Source organism: Pan troglodytes, chromosome 21 (genome assembly GCF_028858775.2).
Source record: "Pan troglodytes isolate AG18354 chromosome 21, NHGRI_mPanTro3-v2.0_pri, whole genome shotgun sequence".
Classification (NCBI taxonomy): domain Eukaryota; kingdom Metazoa; phylum Chordata; class Mammalia; order Primates; family Hominidae; genus Pan; species Pan troglodytes.
The window spans coordinates 44,479,708-44,507,061 of NC_072419.2; the positions used below are offsets into that span (position 1 = coordinate 44,479,708).

General features: G+C 47.7%; 1 protein-coding gene and 1 long non-coding RNA gene across 3 annotated transcripts in view; one reads left to right on the forward strand and one right to left on the reverse strand.

Annotated features, from left to right (window-relative positions):
- The window catches only part of KIAA1755, a 33,485-nt gene extending 27,253 nt beyond the window's left edge, over positions 1–6,232 (reverse strand). Inside the window, exons 1-2 of one of the 2 annotated variants that reach the window (XM_016937905.4) lie at positions 5,905–6,232; positions 563–1,910 (exon numbers count right to left, since the gene is read on the reverse strand). In XM_016937905.4, the coding sequence (XP_016793394.2) occupies positions 563–1,910; positions 5,905–6,183 (1,627 nt within the window). In that variant the 5' untranslated portion in view covers positions 6,184–6,232. The remainder of the gene's footprint in view (positions 1–562; positions 1,911–5,904) is intronic. The other variant, XM_016937903.4, reaches the window with a different exon arrangement.
- Positions 6,233–20,455: 14,223 nt separating this feature from the next.
- The window catches only part of LOC104003576 (uncharacterized), a 29,103-nt gene continuing 22,204 nt past the window's right edge, over positions 20,456–27,354 (forward strand). The window contains exon 1 of the long non-coding RNA XR_676233.5: positions 20,456–20,635. This is a non-coding gene — a long non-coding RNA (uncharacterized LOC104003576). The remainder of the gene's footprint in view (positions 20,636–27,354) is intronic.

Sequence of the window (27,354 nt, forward strand, 5' to 3'; positions counted from 1 at the left end):
AAGATCCTCCCACCTCAGCCTCCCGAGTGGCGGGGGCTACAGGCATGCACCACCAAGCCCAGCTTTATTTATTCCTTCCTTCCTTCTTTCCTTCCTTCCTTCCTTTTTTCCTTCTTTTCTTTCTTTCTTGTAAATTCCTGGCCTCAAGCCACCCAAATTCTCCCGCTTCAGCCACCAAAGCACTGGGATTACAGGATAAGCCTCTACACCTGGCTTCTGGTGTCACTTTGAACCCTCAAAATAACACTGTGAAATAGGTGACATTCCCATTGCACAGATAGGGAGAACGTGGACTCAGAGAAACTCAGTACTTGGCCAACGTCACACAGCCAGTGTATGGCAAAGGTGGAGTGTGAACTCAGGCAGTTGTAACACAGTCACAGTGCCTTGCTCAATTCCAGACACATGAGACTTCAAGCCCCTTAACATGCCACACTGTATACTAAACCCCTGAAGCTGAGCCAGCCCAGGTGGTCTCTATCACTTACAACCAAAACCACCTGAAATGTGATCTCAACCAGACAATAACCTCCTTGTACAGCTGAGCATGTGGGCATCTTACCTTTCCCCGAAGATTTGGCTCGGTTGGGTTTAGGAGAGTAGAGGGAACACAGGACTTTCCAGGGCCCATCGTGCTGGAGTGAGGCTTTCTCCGGGGTCACAGAGAGTTGCCTCTGCCCTTTCAAGAATGAGAATTTGAGCCCAGGAGTGGGGGGCTCAGGGGAGGAGGTGTTTCTGCTAGGGCAGGGCATGGGCTTGGGAAGTCTCCCATTTCTCTCTTTGGTCGTCACCTCTATCTTTGTTTCAGAGGCTGGAGCTGCAGGAGAAGCTGGGGACAGGCGGGGAGAGGAGGCTTGTCTTGGTCCAGGCCTGAGCTGCACCATATTCTCTGGGTTTCCTAGAGGTCCCTGCATCTTGGAGGCAGCTGGCTCTTGTGAGACACCTGCCCTGAGACCAGAGGCACAGTCCAGTGGGTCCTCAAGGACATTCATGTAGGAGCCTTGGGGTGGCCTTTCTGAGTTGTGGGTGGGTGCTTTATGATTGACCTTTCTCCTGAAGCCCAAATTATAGGGCCTCTCCTCAGAGCTTTCTGGCTTTGTGCAAGCCCGATTTCCCAAGGAAGGTCCTTCATTGGCCTCTGAGAGAGGCAGTATCTTTTGAAATAAGGGAGTTTCCTTAGTTCCAGCTATCTCCTCTAGTGCCCCAGAAGTACACCCACTGGATGTGCCTGCCTCCCTTTTGGGAGACTCTCCTCTGCTCTCTTGGGAAAAGCCTAGGAGAGCCACATAGTCTCCCTCGAAGTCCTGGCTGACCACCTCGTCCATCCTGAAAGCCACCTCCCCAGACCGGGCTTGCTCCACCTTGATGAGTCCTGGATACTTGCTCCCATATGTCCTGCCCTTACCCTTGGCCAAACTCTGGGCAAGAAGCACCTGGTTGTCTGGGGAGCTGGCCTGGTGCAACTCTTGAGGGCTGCTCAAATCCAGTGCCTCTAATGGAAGGGGCCCCCAGGCTTGGCAGAGGGCATTCACTACTTGGGGTCTGTCATCCACAAACTCTGGGCTGGTTATCTTGGTCCAAGGCACAGGGGCAATACCATTTTCTGATGCTACCAAGCAGTTGTGTAGGGGATTTCCCTCAAAGTCACTGTTGATGGCCTCCAGCCATTCTTGGGTGAAAAGTATAGGGTAGGCTGGCTCGGGAACAGGCTTCTTGTCCACTGTGCAGAGGTCCAGGGAGAGGCATTTGATCATGATGCAGACAGACTGCTCCTCCTGGGGCTCCACTTGGAGGTAGAAGTCACCCTGGCGCAATAAGAGAGGATTGAGGGGTGCCAAGTGGACCACAACTTCATCCCTCAGACAGAGTGGCCAGCCCTCGTGTAAGAAGAGGCAGTGTGAGTAGGGAGCCTGTGGAGAGAAGGGGATGGCATCAGAGAACCCGGCCCTGAAAGGCTCCACCCTTGGATTTGCTCCTTTCCCTCTCCCACGTGGAATCTGGAACAGGTCAGGGACTAGGATGAGGCAGCATTTAGGAGGCACTCACTGTCAAGGTTGTGCAAAGGTTGACTCTCCTGCCCCACCCTCGTCCTGGCCCTGACCTTGGAAATCCTAGCCTACTGACCCAAGTGAGAAAGCTCAGAGCACCATGCACTAGTTAGCAATCGGCTTTCCCAAGTGGTCCCCTTGCTTGGCTCATGCTCCCTTCCTCTCTGCATCTATCCAGAACATTTCCCAACCCAATTCAAGCCTTAGCCCTCCATTTTAAAGCCAGGGAGACGTGGTTTAGACAAACATCTACGTTGCTAATTTGTGCAAATTGCTTAACTTCTTTGAGCCCCAATTTCCCTATCTGCAAATAGGATAATAATACATGTCAGTATTACTGGGTTGGTATGAGGATTAAGTGAGATTATACAGATGGCCTCAATTTATGGTGGGGTTATATCCTGGTAAATCCATCATAAATTGAAAATATCATAAGTCAAAAATGCATTTAATGTACCTAATCTACAGAACATCATAGCTTATTTAGACTAGCCTATCTTAAAAGTGCACAGAACAGTTACATCAGCCTACAGTTGGCCAAAATCATCTAACACAATGCCTATTTTATAATAAAGTGTTGAACATCTTATTGAATTTGGATAGTGTATGAGGGTGAAGTAGAAACAGTATTGAATGAGAAGTCAGGAAATCTGACCCTGCCACTAACTTACTAGATGGCTGTCCAGTTTTTCCTGACCCAAAGGTTATTCTGGGCCTGAATGTTTATTTTTTATTTGTTTGTTTATTTATTTCTCATTAAATAAATGAAGGCTCATTTGTTTATTTTTTATTTATTTCCCATTAATGGATAATAACACAAAGGCAAAGCAAAACTTAAAAAAAAATTTTTTTTAACAGGAGTTGCCAGAAATTCCCGGTATAGGTGGGTACAGCGGATCATTCTGGAACAGGCTGTGACCCAAGTGATCCCTCTCAGTTGAGCCTCTCCACTGGGCTGTGCGGGACCAGTGTTCAACAGTGACACCATGTGGCAACAACAGAAACAACAGCTCCACTGGGCTGACAACAGGTCTTTAACTGGCTTTTGGAAAAAGAGTCTGAGTTCTGTGGATTGAGTAAGTCCCAGACAATCTTATATAATTTGGATGTGTGTAGGGGAGATGTACAGAGAGTGAGACTGAATTTCCTGCTAATTAAACAGGTGTTTCCTGGAATTATTGATTGCAGAAATAGTGAGATCTGACCATAGTTATACCTTATGTTGATAAACCCATTTATATCAGTCATATTGTAGATTGGGCTGCCTCAGAGAAGCTTAATATCCATAAACCTTCATGAGTCTGTAGGTTTTCTCGACCCTTTTCACTTAGCCCTCTTGGGTTTGCAACATGCTTTCTCTCTCACCTTCTCATTGAATGAGAAAAAACAGCCCAGCCATTTTTTGCAAACAGCAAAGCACCAGAGTGATGATGGCTTTGCTCATCTCACTTGACTTTCACAGTAACTCAGTTTGATGTAGGCAGTTCAGGCATTATTATTTTCATTTTACAGATGATGCAACTGAGGCTCAGTGTGGTGAAACATTTGGCTCATAGCCACACAGCTGATAAGCATCAGGGACTTGGACCTAGGCCTTCACATTTCAAGTCAGCTGTATCTGTCCCCAAGCCCCACCAGACTTTATGTGAAGGTGGCTGCCTCTAGGTGATGGTGGCTGGAGAGGCAGACTTTGAGGCTGCCATGCTCTTATTTCAGATGGAGAAACAAGGAAGTGGGATAGCGATAGCCAATAGCTACTGGGCACTTGCTGCATGCCAGAGTCTTTGCTAAGCCATGTGTTGTCATCTCCATGTGTTGTCATCTCCATGTGCTAGGTACTGTGTTATTAACGTTTCTGCTTGACACATAAGGAAACTGAAACTCAGAGAGGTGGCATGGATCTCCAAAGTTCACAGTGATGAGCTTGGATTTGAACCTGGGGCATCTGAACCCAGAAGCCATCCTGTTAATCCCACATGACTTCCCTTTGCTCTGAGATTGACAGATATTTGCCTATCATTACAATTAGATTAAACTCACCTACAAGGAAAAATAAAGACGCGGAAATGTTGTTACCTTGAGGAAGCGGCCAGTGCAAATGAAGTTTAAATGGCCAAATAAGGGAAGTGGGCAATTGTGTAGCTTGTCAGGGAGAAGAAATAAGGATGGGGGAGCATCTGCATGAAATAGTGTCATGTGGAAGTGGCTGCAAATGCTTCCATGAGAAGCTCCCTTCTTCTCCAATACCAGTTTCCATGTAGTGAGCTATTTCTATGAGCCAGGCTCTGTGCTAAGCATGTAAAATAGATTATCTCACTTTCCTTCTGGTTCCTAACCCTGGACTTTTAGCTGCCACGTTCAATTTATTTCTACTACTGGAATGACGCACACAGTCCCCACCCTTCCTTGTTGCTTCTGATGAACTGTGTCCCTGACAGGCAGTGGGCAACTCAGGACAGGCTGATGGGACCTTAGAACCTCTTTGTGATTCTTGAGGCTGAGGTAGCAGGAGGGTGGGTGTTAATAACAACAGAGCAGGGAACAGTAGGGAAACCCATGAAGGGAATGGCAAGTTCCTGCGGTGGGCATTTGACGGCTTGGTCTCCTCAGGCTTCTCTCATCCTTTTCTGTTTTTTGTTTTTTGTTTTTTGTTTTGAGACGAGGTCTCACTGTGCCACCCAGGCTGGAGTGCAATAGCGTGATCTTGGCTCACTGCAACCTCTGCCTCCTGGGTTCAAGCGATTCTCCTGCCTCCAAGCGATTCTCCTGCCTCAGCCTCCCGAGTAGCTGAGACTACAGGCATGTGCCACCACGCCCGGCTAATTTTTGTATTTTTAGTAGAGACAGGGTTTCACCATGTTGGCCAGGCTGGTCTCAAACCCCTGACGTCATGATCCGCCTGCCTTGGCCTCCCAAAGTACTGGGATTACAGGCATGAGCCACCACTGCCGGCCTTCTCATCCTTTTCTTAAAACAGCTCCACCCTCTGACCATAGAGGTAGACATGTGACTCAAGCTTGGCCAATCCTGGTACCCCACTCCTCTGGCCACAGTGATTGGTCCAGGAATGGGCATATGACCCAAGCCTGGCCAATCAGGATCCTTCCTTGAGATTTTTCTATGTGCAGTGGATGGGAAAGAGTTTATTTTCCTCTCTAGGATAGAATATAAATCCTTGAGCTTCCCTGGGTTCCAGCCTTGTGGGAACACTTAGCCTGGAAGAATAATGCCAACAAGCAGCGCAAAGCAGAGACTAGGGACAGAATGGATCCTCAAGGGATTTGATCAGTGGATCAACTTGGGCCTGAGGCCTGATCCACCCTTCCCTGGTTTGAGTGAGGATTCTGTCATTTGCAGCCAATGAGTCTGGCTAAAACACTTTTCTCTCCACTTTGCCTTGGCAGAGGCCTCCCTGAGATCTGAGTTTGAAGAGGTCACAGGGGAAGAAAGCAAGAGTCCTGATGCCTCAGGGGCTCCGGGGAAGCTCTAGGACCTTCTCTGCTATTTCCACTGAAGCTGCCCCACTTCACCAAAGGCACTTGGCAGTGCCCACAATGTCAGGCGCAGGGCAGGCTCCCCAAGACCAGGGAGCCCCCAAGGATGCCTTTATTCAGGCCTTCTTCTCTGCTGGTGACAGTACAATGTAATGAACTCATAGATGTCACAAGGTAATCCCCTTTGATCTGGGGGGCTGATGTCTCCCCCTGGGCAAGCAATGATACTTGGAAAGTCCCCCCACACCCTCAGCTCCCCGTGAAACAAGACACAGGCCAGCCCACCTCCTTCTCTGCCCGCCTCTAGCCCCATGACTTTCTGGAACAGCTTGTTCCCTGTCCCTGTTTCCCTCTTGACTTACACAGGCTGCTTCTCGCACTTGCTCACACAGGCGCTTGGCAGGGATCAGGAAATCCAGAAGGAAGCTCAGCCCATCCCCCTGGAAGCCAGAGTCCAGGAGACGGAACACCTGACCCAGGACGGTGGGTGCTGTGGCCTCGAAAGGAGGATAGAGGCCCGCCAGGGCATGCTGGATGGCTGTGTCGAGGGATGGAGGGTCCTGTGGGGGACAGGAGGAGGGGGTGATAATAGCAATGATAATAAGGGCAGAGACCACTTCCCGTGACCTTCCAGGCCCCATATGCCTAAGGACCCTGCTAATTCTCTGACCTCCTCTCCTACCCCACCCCCCTCACTCATCACTGCCAGCCACACTGGCCTTCTTTCCTGTCCCTCAAACACACTAGGCACAATCTCACCTCGGGGCCTTTGCACTGGCTGTTCCCTCTGCCTAGAATGCTCTTCCTCAAGACAGCCTCATTCCCACACCTCTTGCAGGTCTTTGCTCAAATGTCATCTGCTGATCCACGGAGACGTGGAGGAATAGGGGTGGGGGGTGGGCATTCAGGTCAGGGTCAAAGAGAAAGAGGATTTTGGCATTGCCCCAGTCTGACCGCCTGGCTGGCCTGCAGGCCTGCAGCCTGAAGCTGAGCCACGAGGGAAGCCCAGCCCAGACCAGACAGCCCCACTCCACATGCAGATGGGAGAGTGAGAATAAGTGATTGCTGTTTTGCCACTGAGCTTTGGGGTCATTTTTCACACAGCAATAACTGATACAAGTCCACGGCTGCAGACTGTACAGCCAGCTGCCTCCCATGGACCTCCTAGATGCCTCTCAGCCACCAACCGCCAACATATCAGACCCCACCTAGCAACTTCCCAAACCTGCTCCTCCCCCAGTCCTACCTCGGTGATGACCCCACCGCCCAGTCAGGCTCCTAGGCCAGAAATCTGCTCACAGCACTGCTTCTCCTCCTGCCTCCCAACCCACAAACAGCCCTCAGTGTGTCCCACAACACTTCCCCTCCACCAACAGCTCTCCAGCCAGGTGCTCCACTCTGTCCCCTGCCCCCGCCCTGATCCAGGCTTCACCGCCTCTTCCAGGAAGGGATCCAGAAGGCAGTCAGCCCGTCCCTCTGGCAGTCAGAGTCCAGAAGAGGGAACACTGGGCCCAGGACCCAGGATCACCTGACTCCTCTCTTTGGCTGCCAAATTCTCGTCTGCCTCACCCCAGCCATTTTCCACCAGGACCCCAGAGTGACCTTTCTCAAATGCAAACCGGACCTCATCAGTCTCTGCTCCAAACCCCTCAAAGGTTCCCACCGTCTTCAGGAAGCATCAGCCTCCAGGCATCCAGCTCCCCTGAGATCTGGCAGCTGCCCTCCGCCCCCGCCTCCCCTCCAGCCTTGCCACCCCTCTCCATGCTTCGGCCACAGTGGCACATGCCTTCCCTCGCTCACCTCGAGGCCTCCGCACATGCAGTGGCTTCCTGCTGGAATGCCCTTCACTTCCACCCCTCCTCACCTGGCCAACTCCTCATTCAAGACTCAGGTCAGCTGTCAACTCCTCCAGGAGATTTTCTTGGGTGCCCCCAACTACCCCAGTGAGATCAGGTGTCCCCTTTTCTGGGATCCTATAGTACCCCTATTACAGCAGTTCCCATCTAAAGGCAGGTGTAATGGGTAGAATGACCTAGAATGACCTCCAATGACGCCCTCATCCTAATCTCTGGAACCTGTGAACGTGCTATTACAAGACAAAGGGGAGTTAAGGCTACCAATGGAATTAAGTTTGCTAATCAGCTGACTTTAAAACAAGGAGACCATCCTGGATTAGACAAATGGGCCCAGTGTAATCACCAGGTGGAAGAGGATGCAGAAGAGGGAAGGGTAAGAGGAAATGTGACTATGAGCCAGGGGTGGTGGCTCACACCTGTAATCCCAGCACTCTGGGAAGCTGAGGTGGGAGGATCGCCTGAGGCTAGGAATTTGAGACCAGCCTGGGCAACATAGTGAGATCCCATCTCTTATTACATTAAAAATCGTAAATAGGCTGGGTGTGGTGGCTCATGCCTGTATCCCAGCACTTTGGGAGGCTGAGGTGGGTGGATCCCTTGAGGTCAGGAGTTCAAGGCCAGCCTGGCCAATATAGCAAAACCCCATCTTTACTAAAAATACAAAAAAGTAGCCAGGTGTGGTGATGCATGCCTGTAATCCCAGCTACTCGGGAGGCCAAGGCATGAGAATTGCTTGAACCTGGGAGATGGAGGTTTCAGTGAGCCAAGATGGCGCCACTGCACTCCAGCCTAGGCGACAGAGCAATAATAAATAAAATAAAATAATAAATAAATAGCGGAAATATGACAACGGAAGCAGGATCAGAGAGATGCGATGTTGCTGGCTTGGAACATAGAGCGGGAGCCAAGGAATGCGGGCGTCTCCTAGAAGCTGGAGAAGGCAAGCAAATGGATTCTCCCCTAGAGCCTCCAGAAGAGAAATAGCCCTGCCAAGACTTTGTTTTTGGCCCAGTGAAATGCATGTCAGGCCTCTGATCTTTTATTACCTGCAAGATACTATACTTGTGTAGCTTGAAACTAAAGTGCATGATCATTTGCTACAGTGGCAACAGGAGGCAGGTACAGTAAGCACTGGCTTCTTTTCCTCTCTGGGGCCTTGGTGTCTGCACAGGACCCGGCACAAACAGGTGCTTCATAAATTTTATGGCAGAAGAAACAAAATGTCCCTCTCTGAATCGCAATTTTTCTTTTCCTTTTCTTGTCTTCTCTTTTTTTTTATTATTATTATTATTTTTGAGACAGAGTCTTGCTCTGTTGCCCAGGCTGGAGTGCAGTGTTCCCATCTCTGCTTGCTGCAGCCTCCGCCTCCTGGGTTGAAGCGATTCTCCTGCCTCAGCCCGAGTAGCTGGAATTACAGGCATGAGCCACCGTGCTTGGCCTTTTTGTTTGTTTGTTTGTTTTTAAAGACAAGATCTTGCTGTGTCGCCCAGACTGGAGTGCAGTGGTGCTATCTCGGCTCACTGCAGTCTTGACTTCCTGGGCTCCAGCAATCCTTCCACCTCAGCCTCCCGAGTAGCTGTGGACCACAGGCACCCACCACCATGCCTGGCTAATTTTTGTATTTTTGGTAGAGATGGGGTTTCACCATGTTGCCCAGGCTGGTCTTGAACTCCTGAGCTCAAGCTAGCCACCCGTCTCGCCTTCCCAAAATGCTGGGATTAGAGGCATGAACCACCGCGCCTGGTCAGAACCACCATTTTTCTGTCAAATAGACAAGTTGGACTAGGCCAGAGGTTTCCACCCAGGTATGGTCTTAGGACCCATAGGTCATGAGCCTCACGGGGGCCCTTCTGGTTGCCCCAGCCTGGTTGCAAGCTCCAGGTCCACCTGTTGCCCAGGGGGGCAAAGGGAGATGAGAATAAATAAGGACCCCACTCAAAGGGAGCTTACTTAAGGAGGGAAAAATCATTTTAGTAAATGAGGCCCCTGAAGAAAGAGAAATACAGTAGGAGCTCTGAGGAGGAGGAGGGTGGCATTTCTCAATGCCAGCAAGATTCCAATGCCAGGAGGCTTTTACAGAGGACCGAGGCTCCCTCCCACCCGTAGCCCACACAGTGCTGGGCGCAGGGGACCGCCATCACTATTTGTATAATGAATGAGTGAATGAATGAGTGTCCACAGCCCATTGTGATGGAAACAGGGTCCAGGCACTGCCGTGGCAGTGAGCTCAGAGAGGATGATGGACCGACAGGCATCTGGTGCTGAAATCACATGTACCCAGGAGGTTTTACACTGAGGTGGAGGGAGGGGCCTTCAACTTGGCAGAACAGGGAAGGTCTCATCTGGCCCGGTGTCCTCTTCTAATCCCCCCCCAACCCCCACCAATCATGGTCAAACTCTGACATTTCCCACCCCATGCAATCCTGGGAGCAGTCCCTTCCCCTGCCAGGTGCCCTCCCCACTCCCTCCCTCCTCTCTCCTGAGACTTGGGCTCTGGCCTCTCTGTTGAGACGTTGGCTCCAGCCTCTCTGTGCAGCCTTGAGTAGGTCCTTTCCCTCTCTGGGCCTCTTTCCTTGTGTAAAGAAAGCATATTGAGCTGGGCTAAGCTTGATTTGTTTTGGTTTTGGAAATTTAATCATTCATGATGACTTTTATGATGTTTAGCATCTCCTCATACCAGGCATACTATTAGCACTTACTATTTTTCTTCAAATCCACTCACTTTTTCAAAACTTACATAATTGTGTTTTTCAATGAGACTCTGTATCATCACAGTGGTTATGCAAGTGCAGCCAGACTGCCCGGGTTCAAACTCTGGTTCTGTCACTTACTGGTTGTGCGTACCTGGCAAGTCAGATTTAACTCGTTGTGCCTCAGTTTCCTCATCTGTAAAATGGAGACTGTAATTACACCCACCTTAAGGAGTTGATCAAGATTGGGTGTATTGAGGTAATACATGCGAATTCTCTGCACAGGACTAGAATTTAGTAGGTGCTCATTAAGTAAGAGCCATCACTACAATTTCTGTGGTCATATTATTATTATTATGGTGTGTGTGTGTGTGTGTGTGTGTGTGTCTGTGTGTGTGTGTGTGTGGTTTTAAGGAGCAGAAAGTTTAATAGGCAAGAAAGAAAGAAGGAAGAAGAAAACAGTTCCCCTGTATGGAGACAGAGGGAGGAGGATTCTAACAAAGAGAAAACCCCGTGTGCTGCAGAAAAGTGGCTGCTTCTACGAGGAGTTGGAGGAGATGGTGTCTGATTTGCATAGGGCTCAAGGGATTGGTTTGACCAGGCATGTCGCTCATGTAGCCCACGAAAAAACTGGCCCTACTACCCTAGCTTTTTAATATGCAAATGCAGGGCGCCATGATGTTCTACACAGGTGGTGATATGTGGGGGCGGCCATGTTACCAGGCACATGTGGGGGCAAGGGCAAGAAGAAGAAGGTAGGAATCACCATGTTTGGGTGGATCTGTGGCAATATTATAATTGTTATTACATCATCACTATAAATGGAAAAAGAACTGTAAACTGGCATAAATAGAATGTAACTCCAAAAATAAACTGATGATGCATTGGATGGTTTTTGTATTATTTCATTTATTAAAATATATTTAAATATATTACTTATATAAAGTATTTTTTTGTTTACTGTTTGTATTTCTGTGAAAATAAACTACTTTAAAAAATAAAAATAAACAATGAAAACGAATAGTACCATTAAATTCTAGGGACATCTGGTCACCTCTTGGAGCCTAAGGGGGTCTTCTCCCTCTCTTTCTCCCAAATGCATCAGAGAGATGTTAAAGACATCTTATCCCCAGAGGAAGTCTTTCTCCTTAGGTCTGGAGAAGCTCAGAGAATTTGAAAGGGACTGATTGTCCATCACATGGTTCCATGTCATTTAGTTCCAGTCTGTGACATACCTTGTGTCTAACCAGGCCCGCATTCCTGGCCCCTATACTATGCTCATGACCTTCTGGACTGACCCAGGGAACCTTGTAGTGCAGAGGGACATAGAAAACTACCTGCTCACAGTGGTTATACCTGGGCAATGGAGTGGGGGTGGGGGGATGTGTATACTTCTATTTCAATGTCTTTGCAATGAGCCACTGCTATTATAGTCTTTTTTGTTTTGTTTTGTTTTGTTTTGTTTGTTTGAGACGGAGTCTCACTCTGTCGCCCAGGCTGGAGTGCAGTGGCGCGATCTCGGCTCACTGCAAGCTCCGCCTCTCGGGTTCAGGCCATTCTCCTGCCTCAGCCTCCCGAGTAGTTGGGACCACAGGCACCCACCACCACGTCCGGCTAATTTTTTTGTATTTTTAGTAGAGACGGGGTTTCACCATGTTAGCCAGGATGGCCTCGATCTCCTGACCTCGTGATCCGCCCGTCTCGGCCTCCCAAAGTGCTGGGATTACAGGCGTGAGCCACCGTGCCTGGCCATCTTTTTTTTTTTTTTTTTTTTTGAGACAGAGTCTCACTTTGTCACCCAGGCTGGAGTACAGTGATGCAATCTTGGCTCACTGCAACCTCTGCCTCCCGGGCTCAAGTGATTCTTCTGCCTCAGCCTCCCGTGTAGCTGGGATTATAGGCACCCACCACCGCGCCCAGCTGATTTTTGTAGTTTTAGTAGAGATGCAGTTTCACCATGTTGGCCAAGCTGGTCTTGAACTCCTGACCTCAGGTGATCCGCCCTCCTCGGCCTCCTGAAGTGCTGAGATTACAGGCATGAGACACTGTGCCTGGCCCCATTATAATCTTAAGTATCATTTTTGTCAAGTAAAATAAACAAATATAAAGGGCACAGGTTGATGCCTTTTTAACCTATGTATGAGCCCCTGTAACCACTTACCCAGATCAAGAGACAAAAGAGCTCCATACTCCAGAGAGAGGCCCCTTGCCAGTTGTCTATGTCATCACTGTGGTCTGCATCCTAACCTCAGGGAAACAGTGAGTTAAACTATCTTTCCCTGATGTGCCTCAGTTTCCCCTTCTGCACATAGATGGGATTCTGATTCCTATCCTACCTCGCTCAGATGATTGTTCTAGACACACAAGGAGCTAATTAATGGATGTAGAGGGTCTTGGGGAAAGTCAAAGGCATGGCGCTGCTGTTATTGCTATTCATTCTTACTTATTTTCACTCATCCTGTCAGCCCAAGCTTAAGTCCCAGCCTCTGTGTGAAGCATCCCCCATCTCCTGGTCCCTCCCTGTGTCCACTACTGTCACCCCAATGATAACAACAGTCTCCAGGCGGCTACTGTGCCCAGGTCCCCTACTTGCATTCTCTTGTTTAGCCCACACAACGATGCCAGGAGCCAAGTAGGAATGACCCGTTTTGCAAGTCAAGAAACCGAGGCTGATCTTGCCCAAGACCGCAGAGAAGAGAAAGACAGAGCCAGGATCCAATCCAGATTGGGGCCTGCCAAGTCTGCCCAGATCTTCCCCTGTTTCCTGCCGCCCCCTCTGCCTGGGGACCGCCAGCTGTGGGGACTGACAATCCCAGCTGCCTGTCCTTCCCAGTTTCTAGTAGAGCCTGAAGAAACTGTTTACCTCTCACAGAGCAAGGCTCAGAGACTGGGACGCCCTTAGCTTTCACAAATTGGCTCGGTTTGCCACACACTGTTACCATTTAAGGGACAGCCAGTAAAAAGGAAGTATGTTCCGAGTTAACAGAGCTCCGAGCTCTTGGCCAGCACATTACCCACTACAGGCCTGAACCCCAGGGGCTCATAAGCCGTCCAAGTATTGGAGGAAGCACACGGTGGTGGGTGTGGGGGTGCCCAGGCGGCTGCAGGAAGGAACGCTAGCCACTCTCATTCCCAATCCACCCGGCAGCCCAGCCTGGGACCACAGGAACCCAAACACCAGACGTGGGCCCCTCAGCATGATTTCCATGAAACTTAATAGACGTGTTTCCATTCCTTCCCAGTGAACACAGCCCGCAGCCCGCCTGGGCCAGGCAGGAGCCAGGCTGTTCCCAGGCAGGAGCCAGCGGGTGTGAGGCTGAAAAGGAAGAAGGTGAGACGAGCCACAGCCCCCTCCCCTGCAGCCCAAGGTCAGAGAAGGAGCTCATCAAGGGGACAGGCAGAACCAGGCCCGCACTGCTGGCTCCTATACCATGCTCACGACCTTCTGGACTGACCCAGGGAAGCTTGCAGGTTAGGAGGGACTACTTGCTCACAGCGGTTATAACCTGGGCAGGGGAGTAGGGGCGTGCGTATACTTCTATTTCAATGTCTTTGCAATGAGCTGCTATTATTATAATCTTAAATACCATTTTTATCAAGTAAAATAAACAAATATAAAAGGCATAGGATGATGCCTTTCTACCTATGTATGAACCCTGTAACCACTTACCCAGATCAAGAGACAAGAGACCTCCACCACTCCAGAAAGAGGCCCCTTGCCAGCCAACTCTCCCACCCCTGACTATTGGAATTTTTTTTAAAGAAAACAGTGTCATACCATATGATCTATAGTATGAGTAAAACCACGTAAGCCTAGAAAAAACTCCAAGTGGACATTAAGTAAAGTGTTAACTGCAGTTACCCCTGAGGGCTGTGTGGGGCAGGGGCCTCGTAAGGCAGCCTTTTAATTTTCTTCATAGTTTCCTGGATTTTCCAAACATTCCGTAACCAGCTTGTATAGCTTTTATAATCAGGAGGGGAAAAAATGAGAGTGTGAGTGTATGTGTTTTTAAGCCTGGTTCCCTTTGTAAATGGTCTCACCAGATGTTGTTAGCTGGACCTTCTGAGATGTGGATTAGGCTTTTCTTTTCTTTTCTTTTCTTTTCAAGAAAGAGTTTTGCTCTTGTTGCCCAGGCTGGAGTGCAATGGTGCCATCTCGACTCACTGCAACCTCTGCCTCCTGGGTTCAAGCGATTCTCCTGCCTCAGCCTCCCAGGTAGCTGGGATTACGGGCACCTGCCAACACGCCCAGCTAATTTTTTGTATTTTTAGTAGACACAGGGTTTCATCATGTTGGCCAGGCTGGTCTCAAACTCCTGACCTCAGGTGATCCACCCACCTTGGCCTCCCAAAGTGCTGGGATTACAGTCATGAGCCACTGCACCCAGCTGGACTGAGCTTTTCTTAAAGGTCCAGATTTATCCATTTACTGCAACGGGCAAAGATTTTAGTATCACTTAGCATCTGACGCCTCCTTACTTGGGAAGAGAGGACTGAGAAAAGCCAAAATGGACAGAGTCCTAGGGCTACCTTCAAGCTCTGCCCTGTTCCTTGGGAAAAAAAAAATGCCTAGGGAGGGTGAGATTATGCCCCTGACTCTCTGGGTGACCCTGGCCTCAGTTTCCCCATCTATAAAAGGGAGGCACTAAGCGTATCTATCTCCAAGGGCCCTTTCAGTAGGGGCATTCTAGAATTCAAAGTATAATCAGGGGCCGGGTGCAGTGGCTCATGCCTATAATCCCAGCACTTTGGGAGGCTGAGACAGGAGGATCTCTTGGGGCCAGAAGTTCGAGACTAGCCTGGCCAACATAGTGACAGCCTGTCTCTATAAAAAATAGGAAAACTTAGCCAGGCATGGTAGCTCATGGTAGTCCCAGTTACTTTAGGCACTGAGACAGAAGGATCGCTTAAGCCCAGGAGGTGGAGACTGCAGTAAACTATGATCACACCACTGTACTCCAGCCTGGGCAGAGCGAGTCCCCAACTCCAAAAAAAAAAAAAGTATAATCTATTTCAGGAAGGTTTGGAGCTGGGATGTGGTTTCTAAATGGGATCAGTTAATCCTCAGTTGGTGAGAAGGTTTAAAAAGATCTGTCTTGGCTGGGCACGGTGGCTCATGCCTGTAATCCCAGTACTTTCGGAGGCTGAGGCAGGCAGATCACCTGATGTCAGGAGTTCGAGACCAGCCTGGCCAACATAGTGCAACCCTGTCTCTACTAAAAATACAAAAACTAGCCGGGTGTGGTGGCGGGTGCCGATAATCACAGCTACTCAGAAGGCCGAGGCAGGAGAATTTCTTGAAACTGGGAGGCAGAAGCTGCAGTGAGCAGAGATTGGGCCACCGCACCCCAGCCTGGGTGACAGAGTGAGATCTGTCTCAAAAAAAAAAAATCTGTCTCTTCCATCTTCCTGCCTCAGGCCTAGGGACAGTCAGTCTAAACCAACAGCCACAGGTATAAATAAGTGCTTCCAGGGGCCTGACAGGTAACATGAAGACAGACACTGGCTGAATGTGAGAAAGCACTCACTTCCACACTTTGGAGATAGTCAGCCTCAGCACCAGGGAAGCAATGGGGAAGAGAGGGGCTTGGGGCACACACCCCTTCTCATCAGCATCAGCTGAGTGTTGCTTTGGCCCAGCACCACCTGATCTACTGATTTTTCAGTAAAACCTCCCAATTTTGAAAAAGTTGGCCAAGCCAAATACATCTGTGAGCCAGATACGGCCCAGCGGGTGTCAGGTTGTAATTTCCAGTCTCAATGACCTGGGACAGTCCTCCTGAACTTCTCCAGGCTGGAGATTCTAGAACCAGCATTCTGTGGCTCTGGCTGCCAGGAAGTTCTTGCTCACTTCCAACTAAAACTTCTGCTTTAAGTCCTTTTTATTTTTGTGTGGGTGGAGGTATGAGTGAGTATTGGCTCGTATAAAAAAACTTTCAGAAACTGGAAAAACAGCCCTGATGCAGTGAGCCGAGAAGCAAGTGGCTGGCTGTCAGAAGACCCACGTTATAGTCCAGCTCTGTCTGTATCATCTGCATGACCTCGACCCCTTGCCCCTCACTGAGCCTTAGTTTTGTGTTTGTTCCTTTCTCTCCCTCTCCCCTTTTCCTCTGCCCTGGGCTCACCATCTCCCACCCAAACCACATCATGATCACAATTGTAACGAGAGCTGCTTCCTACTGTCTTGTGTGTTAGGCCCCTGCTAAGCATTTTTCATTAACTATTTTATCTCAATAATTCTATGGGCTGGGTATTTTCATTCCCATTTTACAAGTTAAGAAACTGAGCTCAAGGCTCTACTGCTACTAAATGGTAGCACTGGGGTATGACCCTGGGCACAAAACCACCAGCTGTCCTGTCTCTTTCCCCGGGCTCCCTGCTACCACGCCAGGCTCCTCTTAGCCATCATAGTGGGCTTCCTAACACAGAGATCCAACTGTGACCCTCCACTGCTCAACAACCTTGGGTGGCTCCCTATTGCCTTAGCAACTCACTGGTCTGGTGCTGTGGCCCGTCAGTCAGCTCCCAGCTTACCTTCCCTACTTCTTCTAAACATAATTTATGCTGTAGCCCAAGTCTTTCCAATCATCATGGGCCCCTTTCATGAGGTTCTTTCTGCCATGTTCACATATTCTAATTTGTTATTGGCTTACTCTTTTTTATTAATTATTATTTACTTAACATTTGACTTTTTGTCAATTCTTTTTCAACTTAAATCTATTTTTTGGCTGGGTGTGGTGACTCATGCCTATAATCCCAGCACTTTTGGGAGGCCGAGGCAGGAGAATCGCTTGAGCCCAGGAGTTCAAGACCAGCCTAGGCAACAGAGGGAGGCCCTATCTCTACAAAAAATAAAAAGTTAGCTGAGCATGGTGGCACGCACCTGTAGTCCTAGCTGCTTGGGAGGCTGAGGTGGGAGGATTGCTTGAGCCTGGGAGATAGAGGCTGCAGTGAGCTATGATCATACCACTGTACTCCATCCAGCCCAGGTGATGGAGCAAGACCCTGTCCCAAAACAAAAAATTATTTATATTTATTATTATGTGTTTGTGCTGTTTAAATTCCTTCCTAATACTCATTAAGATGAAAAGCTGTAAACTAAAAATTGTTCATCTAAGTGCCATCTAAAATCTCCCCTCCTGGAACCTTTGGTGGATGCCACATCTTGGAAAGTGCTGCCTGGACACACATCTGTGTCTCTGCTTCCACTGCCCCACTCCCTGGACTGAGCAACCTCCTGCCCACCCTTCAGAGCCCTTCCAGACTTGCTTCTCTTCTCTTTGCTTTTCAGGACACATGTGCTTCCAGGCAGAAGGATGGACCCCCACCACCCATCAGACACAGCCTAGAATTATCTGTGGATGAACCTGCCTTCTCCATGGACTGCCAGCCCCCAAAGCAGGAACCACGTCCTTATAGAGGGCCTGGCACACAGTAGGGAACTGGGGTGGGGTACTGCCATGCAGCAGGTATGTGGGCAATGTTGAATGGATTAAACTGAACTTGGCTAGGGTGGTGGCTCATGCCTGTAATCCGAGCACTTTGGGAGGTTGAGGTGGGAGGATCACTTGAGGTCAGGAGTTTGAGACCAGACTGGCCAACATGGTAAAACCCCATCTCTACTAAAAATGCAAAAATTAGCTGGGCCTAGTGTCACACACCTATAGTCCCAGCTACTCAGGAGGCTGAGGCATGAGAATTGCTTAAACCTGGGAGGCAGAGGTTGCAGTGAGCCAAGATAGTCCCACTGCACTACAGCCTGGGCAATAGAGCGAGACTCCATCTAAAAAAAAAAAAAAAAAAAAAACCTGAACGTAACCAGTTTTTCTCACAGGTGGCCCACAAAACAATTTTGGGAGAACATAGATTGATGTGAAATCACAGCGAGAAAGTTACTCCAGTTCTCTTCCATTCCTCACGATGACACCAAGGACAACAGCTCAGTCTGGAGCCAGTCTATCTCGAAGACCTCTCAGGCACTTACTCATCACTCTGTTTAACAAAAGAAAACAGTCCTCGGGCTTGAAATTGTTCACCACCAACCTCATCCAGCCAGAATTTACTAACACAGATTTGCCTTCATTGAGTACCTATTTTATAGTTACTTTCTTTTTTTTTTTTTTTTTTTTTGAGACAAAGTCTCGCTCTTGTCCTCCAGGATGGAGTGCAATGGTGCGATCTCGGCTCACTGCAACCTCCGCCTCCGGGGTTCAAGTGATTCTCCTGCCTCAGCCTCCCGAGTAGCTGGGATTACAGGCACCTGCCACCATGCCCGGCTAGTTTTTTCTGTTTTCAGTAGAGACGGGGTTTCACCATGTTGGCCAGGCAGGTCTTGAACTCCTGACCTCTGGTGATCCGCCAGCCTCGGCCTCCCAAAGTGCTGAGATTACAGGCGTGAGCCACTGCGCCCGGCTTAGTTACTTTCTATTTATGACAATGGATACTGATTTTTTCATGGTTGTGATATAAAATTTTCTATTTAAATATATTTTTCAGTGTACAAAGTAAGTTGATTTAAAGAAAAATATTGAGCAAATAATAAGTAGTAGATTTTATTATTTTCTTATATATTTTATCCAGTAAGTGGATGTGTAAAAGTTGTTTCAGTGATACTAACATTTGGGAACCATGGGACAGGATCAACCCTAAGCCCCTTTGCCATAAGATTCTCTGACATGGGGGTGCCCCCAAACACTAGACAGCTGTTAATCAAATGCCCCACAAAAATTACAGCTATGATGGGTTATCATAAAGGAAAGATACATGACATGCTAGAGTAAGAGTCAGGGAAATCAGGGAAGGCTTTCCTGAAGAGGTGACATTTGGGTGAAGATTTACCGGGTAAATAAGAATTCATTAGGTGAAGGTATTCCTCCAAGCAGGAACAGCATGTGCAAAGGCCCTGGGGCAGCAGGGAGCATGAACCATAAGAGGCTCGCAAGCAAGGCTGGAGTGGCTGGAGCACAGAAGTGAGGCCAGGGAGGTAGGCTGGCAACAACCTTTATTCTTTAAAAAACAGGCAAGGGAAGGAAATCTGCACATTGTTCCCAATCTGGAAAGAGTTGCTCACCCTTTGACAGGGGGCAGACCAGTGCCTGACCCTTGATCTGAGGATCTGGGGTTCAATGAGGGGTTTCTAATGACTAGGTTAGGTGTGAAAGCAGGAGAGGCTTAGCAAACACCAGGTGCACACTGTGGCCCTGGAGTGACCATGACCGCCGAGTGCAGGCTCAGAATTCAGACTGTCCTAACTTGCACTTTCTGGTTGGGGTGACCTTGGGCAGCTACTTAAGTTCCCAGAGCCTGAGGTCCCCATCTGTTGGAGATAGCCGCAGGTCTAATCTTAGAGTTGGTATGAGTTACCGACTCCTGGATGTAAATCACCTAGCACAGGGCCTTGCCTGTAGGGAGAGGTGAATAACCATTGGCTTATGAGAGTATTTTCAAACAGCTCCAAGAGCCATGTGTGTGTACACCTGTCCCCGCAGTGCATGGATGTAGGTGCCCGGTTTTGCAATATGTCTGTGGTGTGTATGCCAATGTATGCCCATAGTTTAGCAGTATGGGGGAGCAGGTGGAGAAGGCATGGGTGTATGAGAGGGTGTGAACATGTGTTCAGATGTGTGAGTCAGTGGGAGCATTCAAGTGTGCTCTGTGCATGCATGTGTACGTGTGTGTGCATGTGTACATGTGTGTGAGTGCCTGCATATGTGTGTGTGTGTGTGAGAGAGAGAGAGAGAGTATGAACACCTCTATATGGAATTCTTCTGCTTGTGGAGATGCATTTCTGTGAGTGAAAACCCACACAAATTCAACATGGTTGGTCACAGTCACGGGGTTAAAGCCTTGGCCTGTCTTCACAGCTTTTTTCCAAATCCTTACAGCCCCTGTGAATCTGCCTGGGGCTCTTGTATCTGTCTGGAGCTGGGCTGAAATCCTCTGAAAACAGACTTTTCTTTCATTCCCTGTTGCCAGATACTGGCACAAACGCATCCCTGCCACCCCACCACACACACGCGCGCACACACACACACACACACACACACATTCTCCCAGAATGTCTCAACTTTTTTCAAGGTTCCAGCTCCAAAAGTCCCTTCCTCTTCCCTCTCCCCAGCCAATTCCCATGGAAGCACCCTGTGTTTCAATGTGTATATCTGACTTTCCATAGCTGAGTCTAAAACAGCAAAAGCATCCCAAGTTTTGGTAAGCAGTTCTCTCCTTTTCACCCTGGACCCTTAACCCTCCTCGCCCTGCACTGCCTGGCTGGCCTGGGAGGGGACTTTAACCCCCACCACCACTTTTCCCCATCCAAACTCCCTGCCGGGACAATGTGCATATCACAGTCAGTTCCAAAACAAACATGCAAAACCACCCCGTTTCAGCCCTCAGCCTCAGGGCTGAGATTCAGGCTCAGGTCTAGGGGTTGGGGAATATTAAAGTTTACAAGTACAATCTTACTCCATCCATACACACACGGAGAAGCCGGGAGAGGACGCGGCCAGAGATGGGCTCCTGCCCTTGAACCCCTGCTGGGGTGGAAGCGGGTAAGCACAGCCCTCCCGAGGCACTGAGCGTCGTCTCAGTGTAAAAGGCCAGGGCCACCCGGGGCTGTTCTGCAGGGAATGGGGAGGGCTGTGCCCACTGAAAGGGGGCAGAGCGAGGTGGTCCAGGCCTTGGCGCGTTACCATGGTGACAGGCTGCCAGCGGCGGGCGGCGCGGCTCCTCTCCTGGGCGCGGGGTCTGTGGGTCCGCGGGTCCGTCTGTCTGGGGCAGCCCTCGGTCCCGCCTAGCCCTGGAGCCAGGGGAGAGGGCAGGCCCGGGGCACCGACCCCGGCGTCATCTCGGAGGAGCGGCCGGGGGGGACAGGGAGAGAGACTGAGAGAGAGACAGAGAGGGACTGAGGCTGGAGACGGCGAGAGACATAAGGGAGCCGCGGGCGGCGCGGGTCGGGCCACCAGACGGGGGGCGGCAGCAGAGGCGGGGCGGGGCGGGGCGCGGCGGGACAGCGGCCCCTTTGTGCCTGCGCCCTCGCCCCCAGCCCGCGCGCCCCGCCCCCACCGCCCCCCCTCCCCTCCTCCCACCCCCTCAGCAGCCAGCTGGAACCCGAGGAACCCGAGTTCGCCCAGCCAAGTTTTCCGCCCTGCCAAGTTTTCCTCCCTGCTCCTCGCTCTTCTCACGGCGCACCCGGCCCGGACAGCCCCATTGTACAGACGGGCAGAGCGAGGCCTCGAGTCGCAGCAGCCTGGTTAAGCGCCCGCGGACCTCGCTGGCAGGCCCAAGTTCGAGTCTCCTCCTCCTACACTTCCCAGGGAGTCACAGACTCTCTTAAGCTTCGATTTCTTCACCTGTAAAATGGGGTGGGATGATGATGATGATGATGATAATGATGATGATGATGATGATAGTGCCTGCTGCTTAGATTTGGTGATGAGGAGTAAGCATCTGTCCCAGCGCCCTTGAATTCTCCCACATTATGCCCCATCATGACGGCCTAATTCAAGGCTTTGAGGTGATGATGGCTGTGTGCGAGTTCTGTTCTTGACTCTCAGATAATGACCTTGGCCAAGTCGGTATTTCCTACTGAGCCTCAGCTTTGGAGTGAGACTAAGAAACTAGATGACTGCTAGGGTCTATATGTGTGTGTCCCCTCCCAAATTCATATGTCCAGACCTAATCCTCAGTATGATGGTATTAGGAGGTGGGGCCTTTGGAAAGTGATTGGGTCATGAGAGGACAGAGCCCTCACGAATGGGATTAGTGCCTCTCTCTCTCTCTATATATATATACCTATATATATACCTATATATACACCTATATATATACCTATATATATACCTATATACATATACCTATCTATATACCTATCTATATACCTATATATACCTATATATACATATATACGTATATATATACATATATACGTATATACGTATATATACATATATATCTATATATATACCTATATATACCTATATATACACACCTATATATACCTATATATATCTATATATACCTATATATCTATATATATCTATATATATCTATATATACCTATATATATACATATATACTCCTATATATATACACATATATACCTATATATACACACATATACACCTATATATACATATATAGGCACTAATATGTATAGGCATATATGCACACACATATATACACACACATATATATACACACATATATACATATATATACACACACACGCACACACATATATATTTGAGATGGAGTCTCACTCTGTTGCCCACCCAAGCTGGAGTGCAGTGGCATGATCTCAGCTCACTGCAACCTCTACCTCCCAGGTTCAAGCAATTTTCCTGCCTCAGCCTCCCGAGCAGCTGGGATTTTAGGCACCCGCCACCACACCTGGCCAATTTTTGTATTTTTAGTAGAGACTGCATTTCGCCATATTGGCCAGGCTGGTCTCGAACTCCTGACCTCAGGTGATCTGCCCGCCTCACCCTCCTAAAGTGCTGGGATTACAGGCGTGAGCCACCATGCCCAGCTTAGTGCCCAAGAGGCCCCAGAGAGCTAGCTGCCTTGCCCCTTCCACCATGGAAGGACACAGCGAGAAGGGGCTGTCTATGAACCAGAAAGGCCCAGAAACATAAGGTCCAGAAAGAAGGCTCTTACCAAACACCCAACTTGCTTGTGCCTTGATCTAGGGCTTCCCAGCCTCCAGAACTGTGAGAAGAGAATTTCTGTTGTATATAAGCCCCTCAGTCTAAGGTATGTTGTTATAGCAGCCCAGACTAAAACAGTGACCAAAGTTATTCCTGGTTAGATGGCTCGGGGTTTTGTCCATTTATTTATCAAACACTGTGCACTGAGTCAGCCTGTCTCCCCCACTAGACTATACATTACTTGAGAGTCCCTGCCCTCAAGTAATGTACAGTCTAGTGGGGGAGACAGGCAAGGAGCAGATAAACAGGAAAAATAAAAAAATAATAACTGTGGTAACTGCTAAGAAGGAAACAAACAAATGTTGACATTGGGAACAGTAGAGGAATCAACTTATAGCTGGTGGTCTAGGAAGCCTGGATCTGAAAGCCTAGATCCGAAAGGGGAAAAAGCCTAGATCTGAAAGGGGAGGAATTAGAAGAGTGGAGATGGGGAGATGCAGAGGAACCAAGTTCTAAGCAGAGAGAACCGCATGTGCAAAGGCTCTGAGGCAATATTAAGCTTAAAGGAACTGGGGAGTAAGTGAAGAACTGAAAAAGACGAGTGTAGTTGTAAGGGTTAGAGTTCAGACCCAAGCCTTATCCACAGCCCATCTCCCACCCCACATAGGTTAATCGGTCTTTTAGCAGAGGAAACCTGAACTAGGAGCCATCCTATCCCAACTTTTGATAAGTTCCTTCACATCCCCGACCTTCCCTTGCTCATCACTAATTTGGGACTAATAATCCCCCGCAATAGTTCCACAGCCCAGCAATCAAGTAAACTCTCTCTACAGGAGATGGTCTGGATGGTTTTAGTATCATGACTCCAGATGTGAATTTAGGAGAGAACAGACTTGATGTTCAGTACAGAATTCCACTGAGAGTTGTGGGGTCACAGCTTGAAGGTTTTAGAGTCCCAGGTTGCCATGAGACAGAATTGACATGACAGCCAGCGTTCTGGGGTTGCAGGCAACAGAAGCGGGTTCTGAGTTAATTAAGCAGAAAAGAATGGATTGGCAGTCAGAGAATCAATGCGAAGGCTGGGGCCTATCCTCTGGAAAGCACTGGAGTAAGTAGGATGCTCTGGGGGTCTCGTTATCGGAAAGAGTTGGAAACGTTTGAACACATGGAATTACAATAAGACAAACAAACACACCAAAGTAGAACTTTATACGTGTCAGGTAGTTTTCTAAGTATATAACAGTTATGAAGTAGATTCTATTATTGTCCTCACTTTACAAATGAAAAACTAAGGCACAGGGAGGGTATGTAGCCTGCCCAGTGTCAGATAGCTAGTAAACTGTGGATTTCAGAATTGGACACAGCTATCCAATTCCGTAAGTTATGTTATTAACCACTTTGCTATGCTACCTGAATAAATCCTAACCATTCTCTCTGCCCTTGTGTTCCTCACTGATGAACTCAGAACCTTAAAAGAGCCAGGCATGGTGGCATGCTCCTGTAGTCCCAGCTACTTAGGAGGCCAAGGTGGGAGGATCACTTGAGCCCAGGAGTTCAAGGCTGCAGTGAGCTATGATTGCACCATTGCAGTCCAACGTGGGAGACAGAGTGAGACCCCATCTCGAAAAAACAAACAAACAAAATAAAACCTTTATAGAGAAATTCTAATTGCGTCATGGGCCCAGGGCCTCGCTAAGACTGCACCTACACATATCAGGAATAGTTGGTCACCCAAAAGGAAATTAAATTGCATAAGAAGGAGAAGAAATGAATATGAAATTGTCCATAAACAAGTGCAATTACAGCCTGGGCACAGTGGCTCATGCCTGTAATCCCAGCACTTTGGGAGGCCGAGGTGGGCAGATTGCCTGAGCTCAGGAATTTGAGACCAGCCAGGGCAACATGGCAAAACCTTGTCTCTACTAAAAATGCAAAAAAATAACCAGGCATGGTGGCGCACACCTGTAATCCCAGCTACTGGGAGGTTGAGGCAGGAGAATCACTTGAACCTGGGAGGTGGAGGTTGCAGTGAGCAGAGATCACACCACTACACTCCAGCCTGGGTGACAGAGTGAGACTCTGTCTCAAAACAACAACCACCACCACCACCACAACAACAAAAAGGTGCAATTACAGTCTATCCATTGGGCCTCTCAACATACTTTATATCCTTGTTCACAGGCATGTTCTTCCAAAACTCCTCTCTACTGATGTAGTATAGCAGTTCCATATGCAACCAACAATGTGCACACACACATACACACACACACCTCTATGGTTTGTAGTCATACTGTGTGTGACCTCAGGGAGGTTCACTTTTCTGAGCTTCAGAATCGTCTTTTGTAAAAGATGGGTAAGATTCGTCATGGGGAAGAATAAATAAGTTAATGAATGTAAAGTGCTTTGCACTGTGTCTGGTACATAGAATTAACATGCATCATATAAAATAGTGCTGTTATTCCAAAAAATAGGGAGGAGGGAATACTTCCAAACTCATTCTATGAGGCCAGTATTACTCCAATACCAAAACCAGACAAAGACACATCTAAAAAAGAAAACTACAGGCCAATATCTCTGATGAATATGGATGCAAAACTTCTTAACAAAATACTAGCAAACTGAATTCAATAATACATTAAAAAGATCATTCATCATGACTAAGTGGGATTTATCTCTGGGATGCAAGGATAGTTCAACATATGCAAATCAATCCATTCTGTTGTGATACATCACATCACATACATCACATCAACAGAATGAAGGACAAAAACCATATGGTCATTTCAATCGATATTGAAAATGCATTTGATAAAAGTCAACTTCCACTCACGATTAAAAACCCTCAAAAAACCAGGTATAGAAGGAACATACCTCAACATAATAAAAGCCATATATAACAGACCCACAGCTAGTATCATACGGAATGGGGAAAAACTGAAAGCCTTTCCTCTAAGATCTGGAACACAACAAGGATGCCCACTTTCGCCACTGTTATTCAACGTAGTACTGGAAGTCCTAGCTTGAGCAATCAGGCAACAGAAAGAAATAAAGGGCATCCAAATTGGAAAGGAAGAAGTCAAATTATCCTTGTTTGTCGATGATATAATCTTATATTTGGGAAAACCTAAAGACTCCACCACAAAACTATTAGAACTGATAAACAAATTTAATAAGATTGCAGGATACAAAATCAACATATGAAAATCAGTAGCATTTCTATATGCCAACAGTGAACAATCTGAAAAAGAAATTTAAAAATAATCCCATTTAAAATAGCTAAAAATAAAATTAAATATCTAAGAACTAATTTAACCAAAGAAATACAAGATCTCTATAATGAAAACTATAAAATATAAAGTGAAAGAAATTGAAGAGGACACCAAATAATGGAAAGATACTCCCAAAGCAATATACAGATTCAGTGCAATCTCTATCAAAATACCATTGACATTCTTCACGGAAATAGAAAAAACAATCCTAAAATTTATGTGGAGCCACAAAAGACCCAGAATAGTCAAAACTATCCTAAACAAAAAGAACCAAACTGGAGTAATCACATTACCTGACTTCAAATTATACTACAGAGCTATAGTAACCAAAACAGCATGTTACTGACATAAAAACAAATACATAGAACAATGGAACAGAATAGAGAACCCAGAAACAAATCTGCACACCTACAGTGAACTCATTTTTGACAAAGGTGCCAAGAACATACACAGGGGAAAAGATAGTCCAATAAATGGTGATGGGAAAACTGGATATCCATATGCAGAAGAATGAAACTAGACTCCTATCTTTTGCCATATACAAAAATCAAATTAAAATGAATTAAAGACTTGAATCTAAGACTTTAAACTATGAAACCACAGCAATAAAACATTGGGGAAACTCTCCAGGACTTCGGTCTGGGCAAAATTTCTTGAGTAATACCCAACAAGCACAGGCAACCAAAGCAAAGATGGACAAATGAGATCACATCAAGTTAAAAAGCTCTTGCACAGCAAAGGAAACAATCAACAAAGTGAAAAGACAACCCACAGAATGGGAGAAAATATTTGCAAACTATCCATCTGATGAGGGATTAACAACCAGAATATATAAGAAGCTAAGACAACTATATAGAACAAAATCTAATAATTTGATTTTAAAACATGAAAAAAGATTTGAATAGACGTTTCTCAAAAGAATATGGCATACAAATGGCAAACAGGTATATGAAAATTGCTCAACATCATTGATCATCAGAGAAATGCAAATCAAAACTACAATGAGGTATCATCCCACCCCAGTGAGCATGGCTTTTATCCAAAAGACAGGCAATAACAAATGCCAGCGAGGATGTGGAGAAAAAGGAACCCTCTTACGCTGTTGGTGGGAATGTGAATTAGTACAACCACTATGGAGAACAGTTGGGAGGTTCCTCAAAAAACTAAATATAGATCTACCATACGACCCAGCAATCCCACTACTAGGTCTATACCCAAAAGAAAGGAAGTCAGTATATGGAAGAGATCATCTGCACTCCCATGTTTGTTGCAACACTCTTCACAATAGCCAAAGTTTGGAAGCAGCCTAAGTGTCCATCAACAGATGAGTGGATAAAGAAAATGTGGTACTTA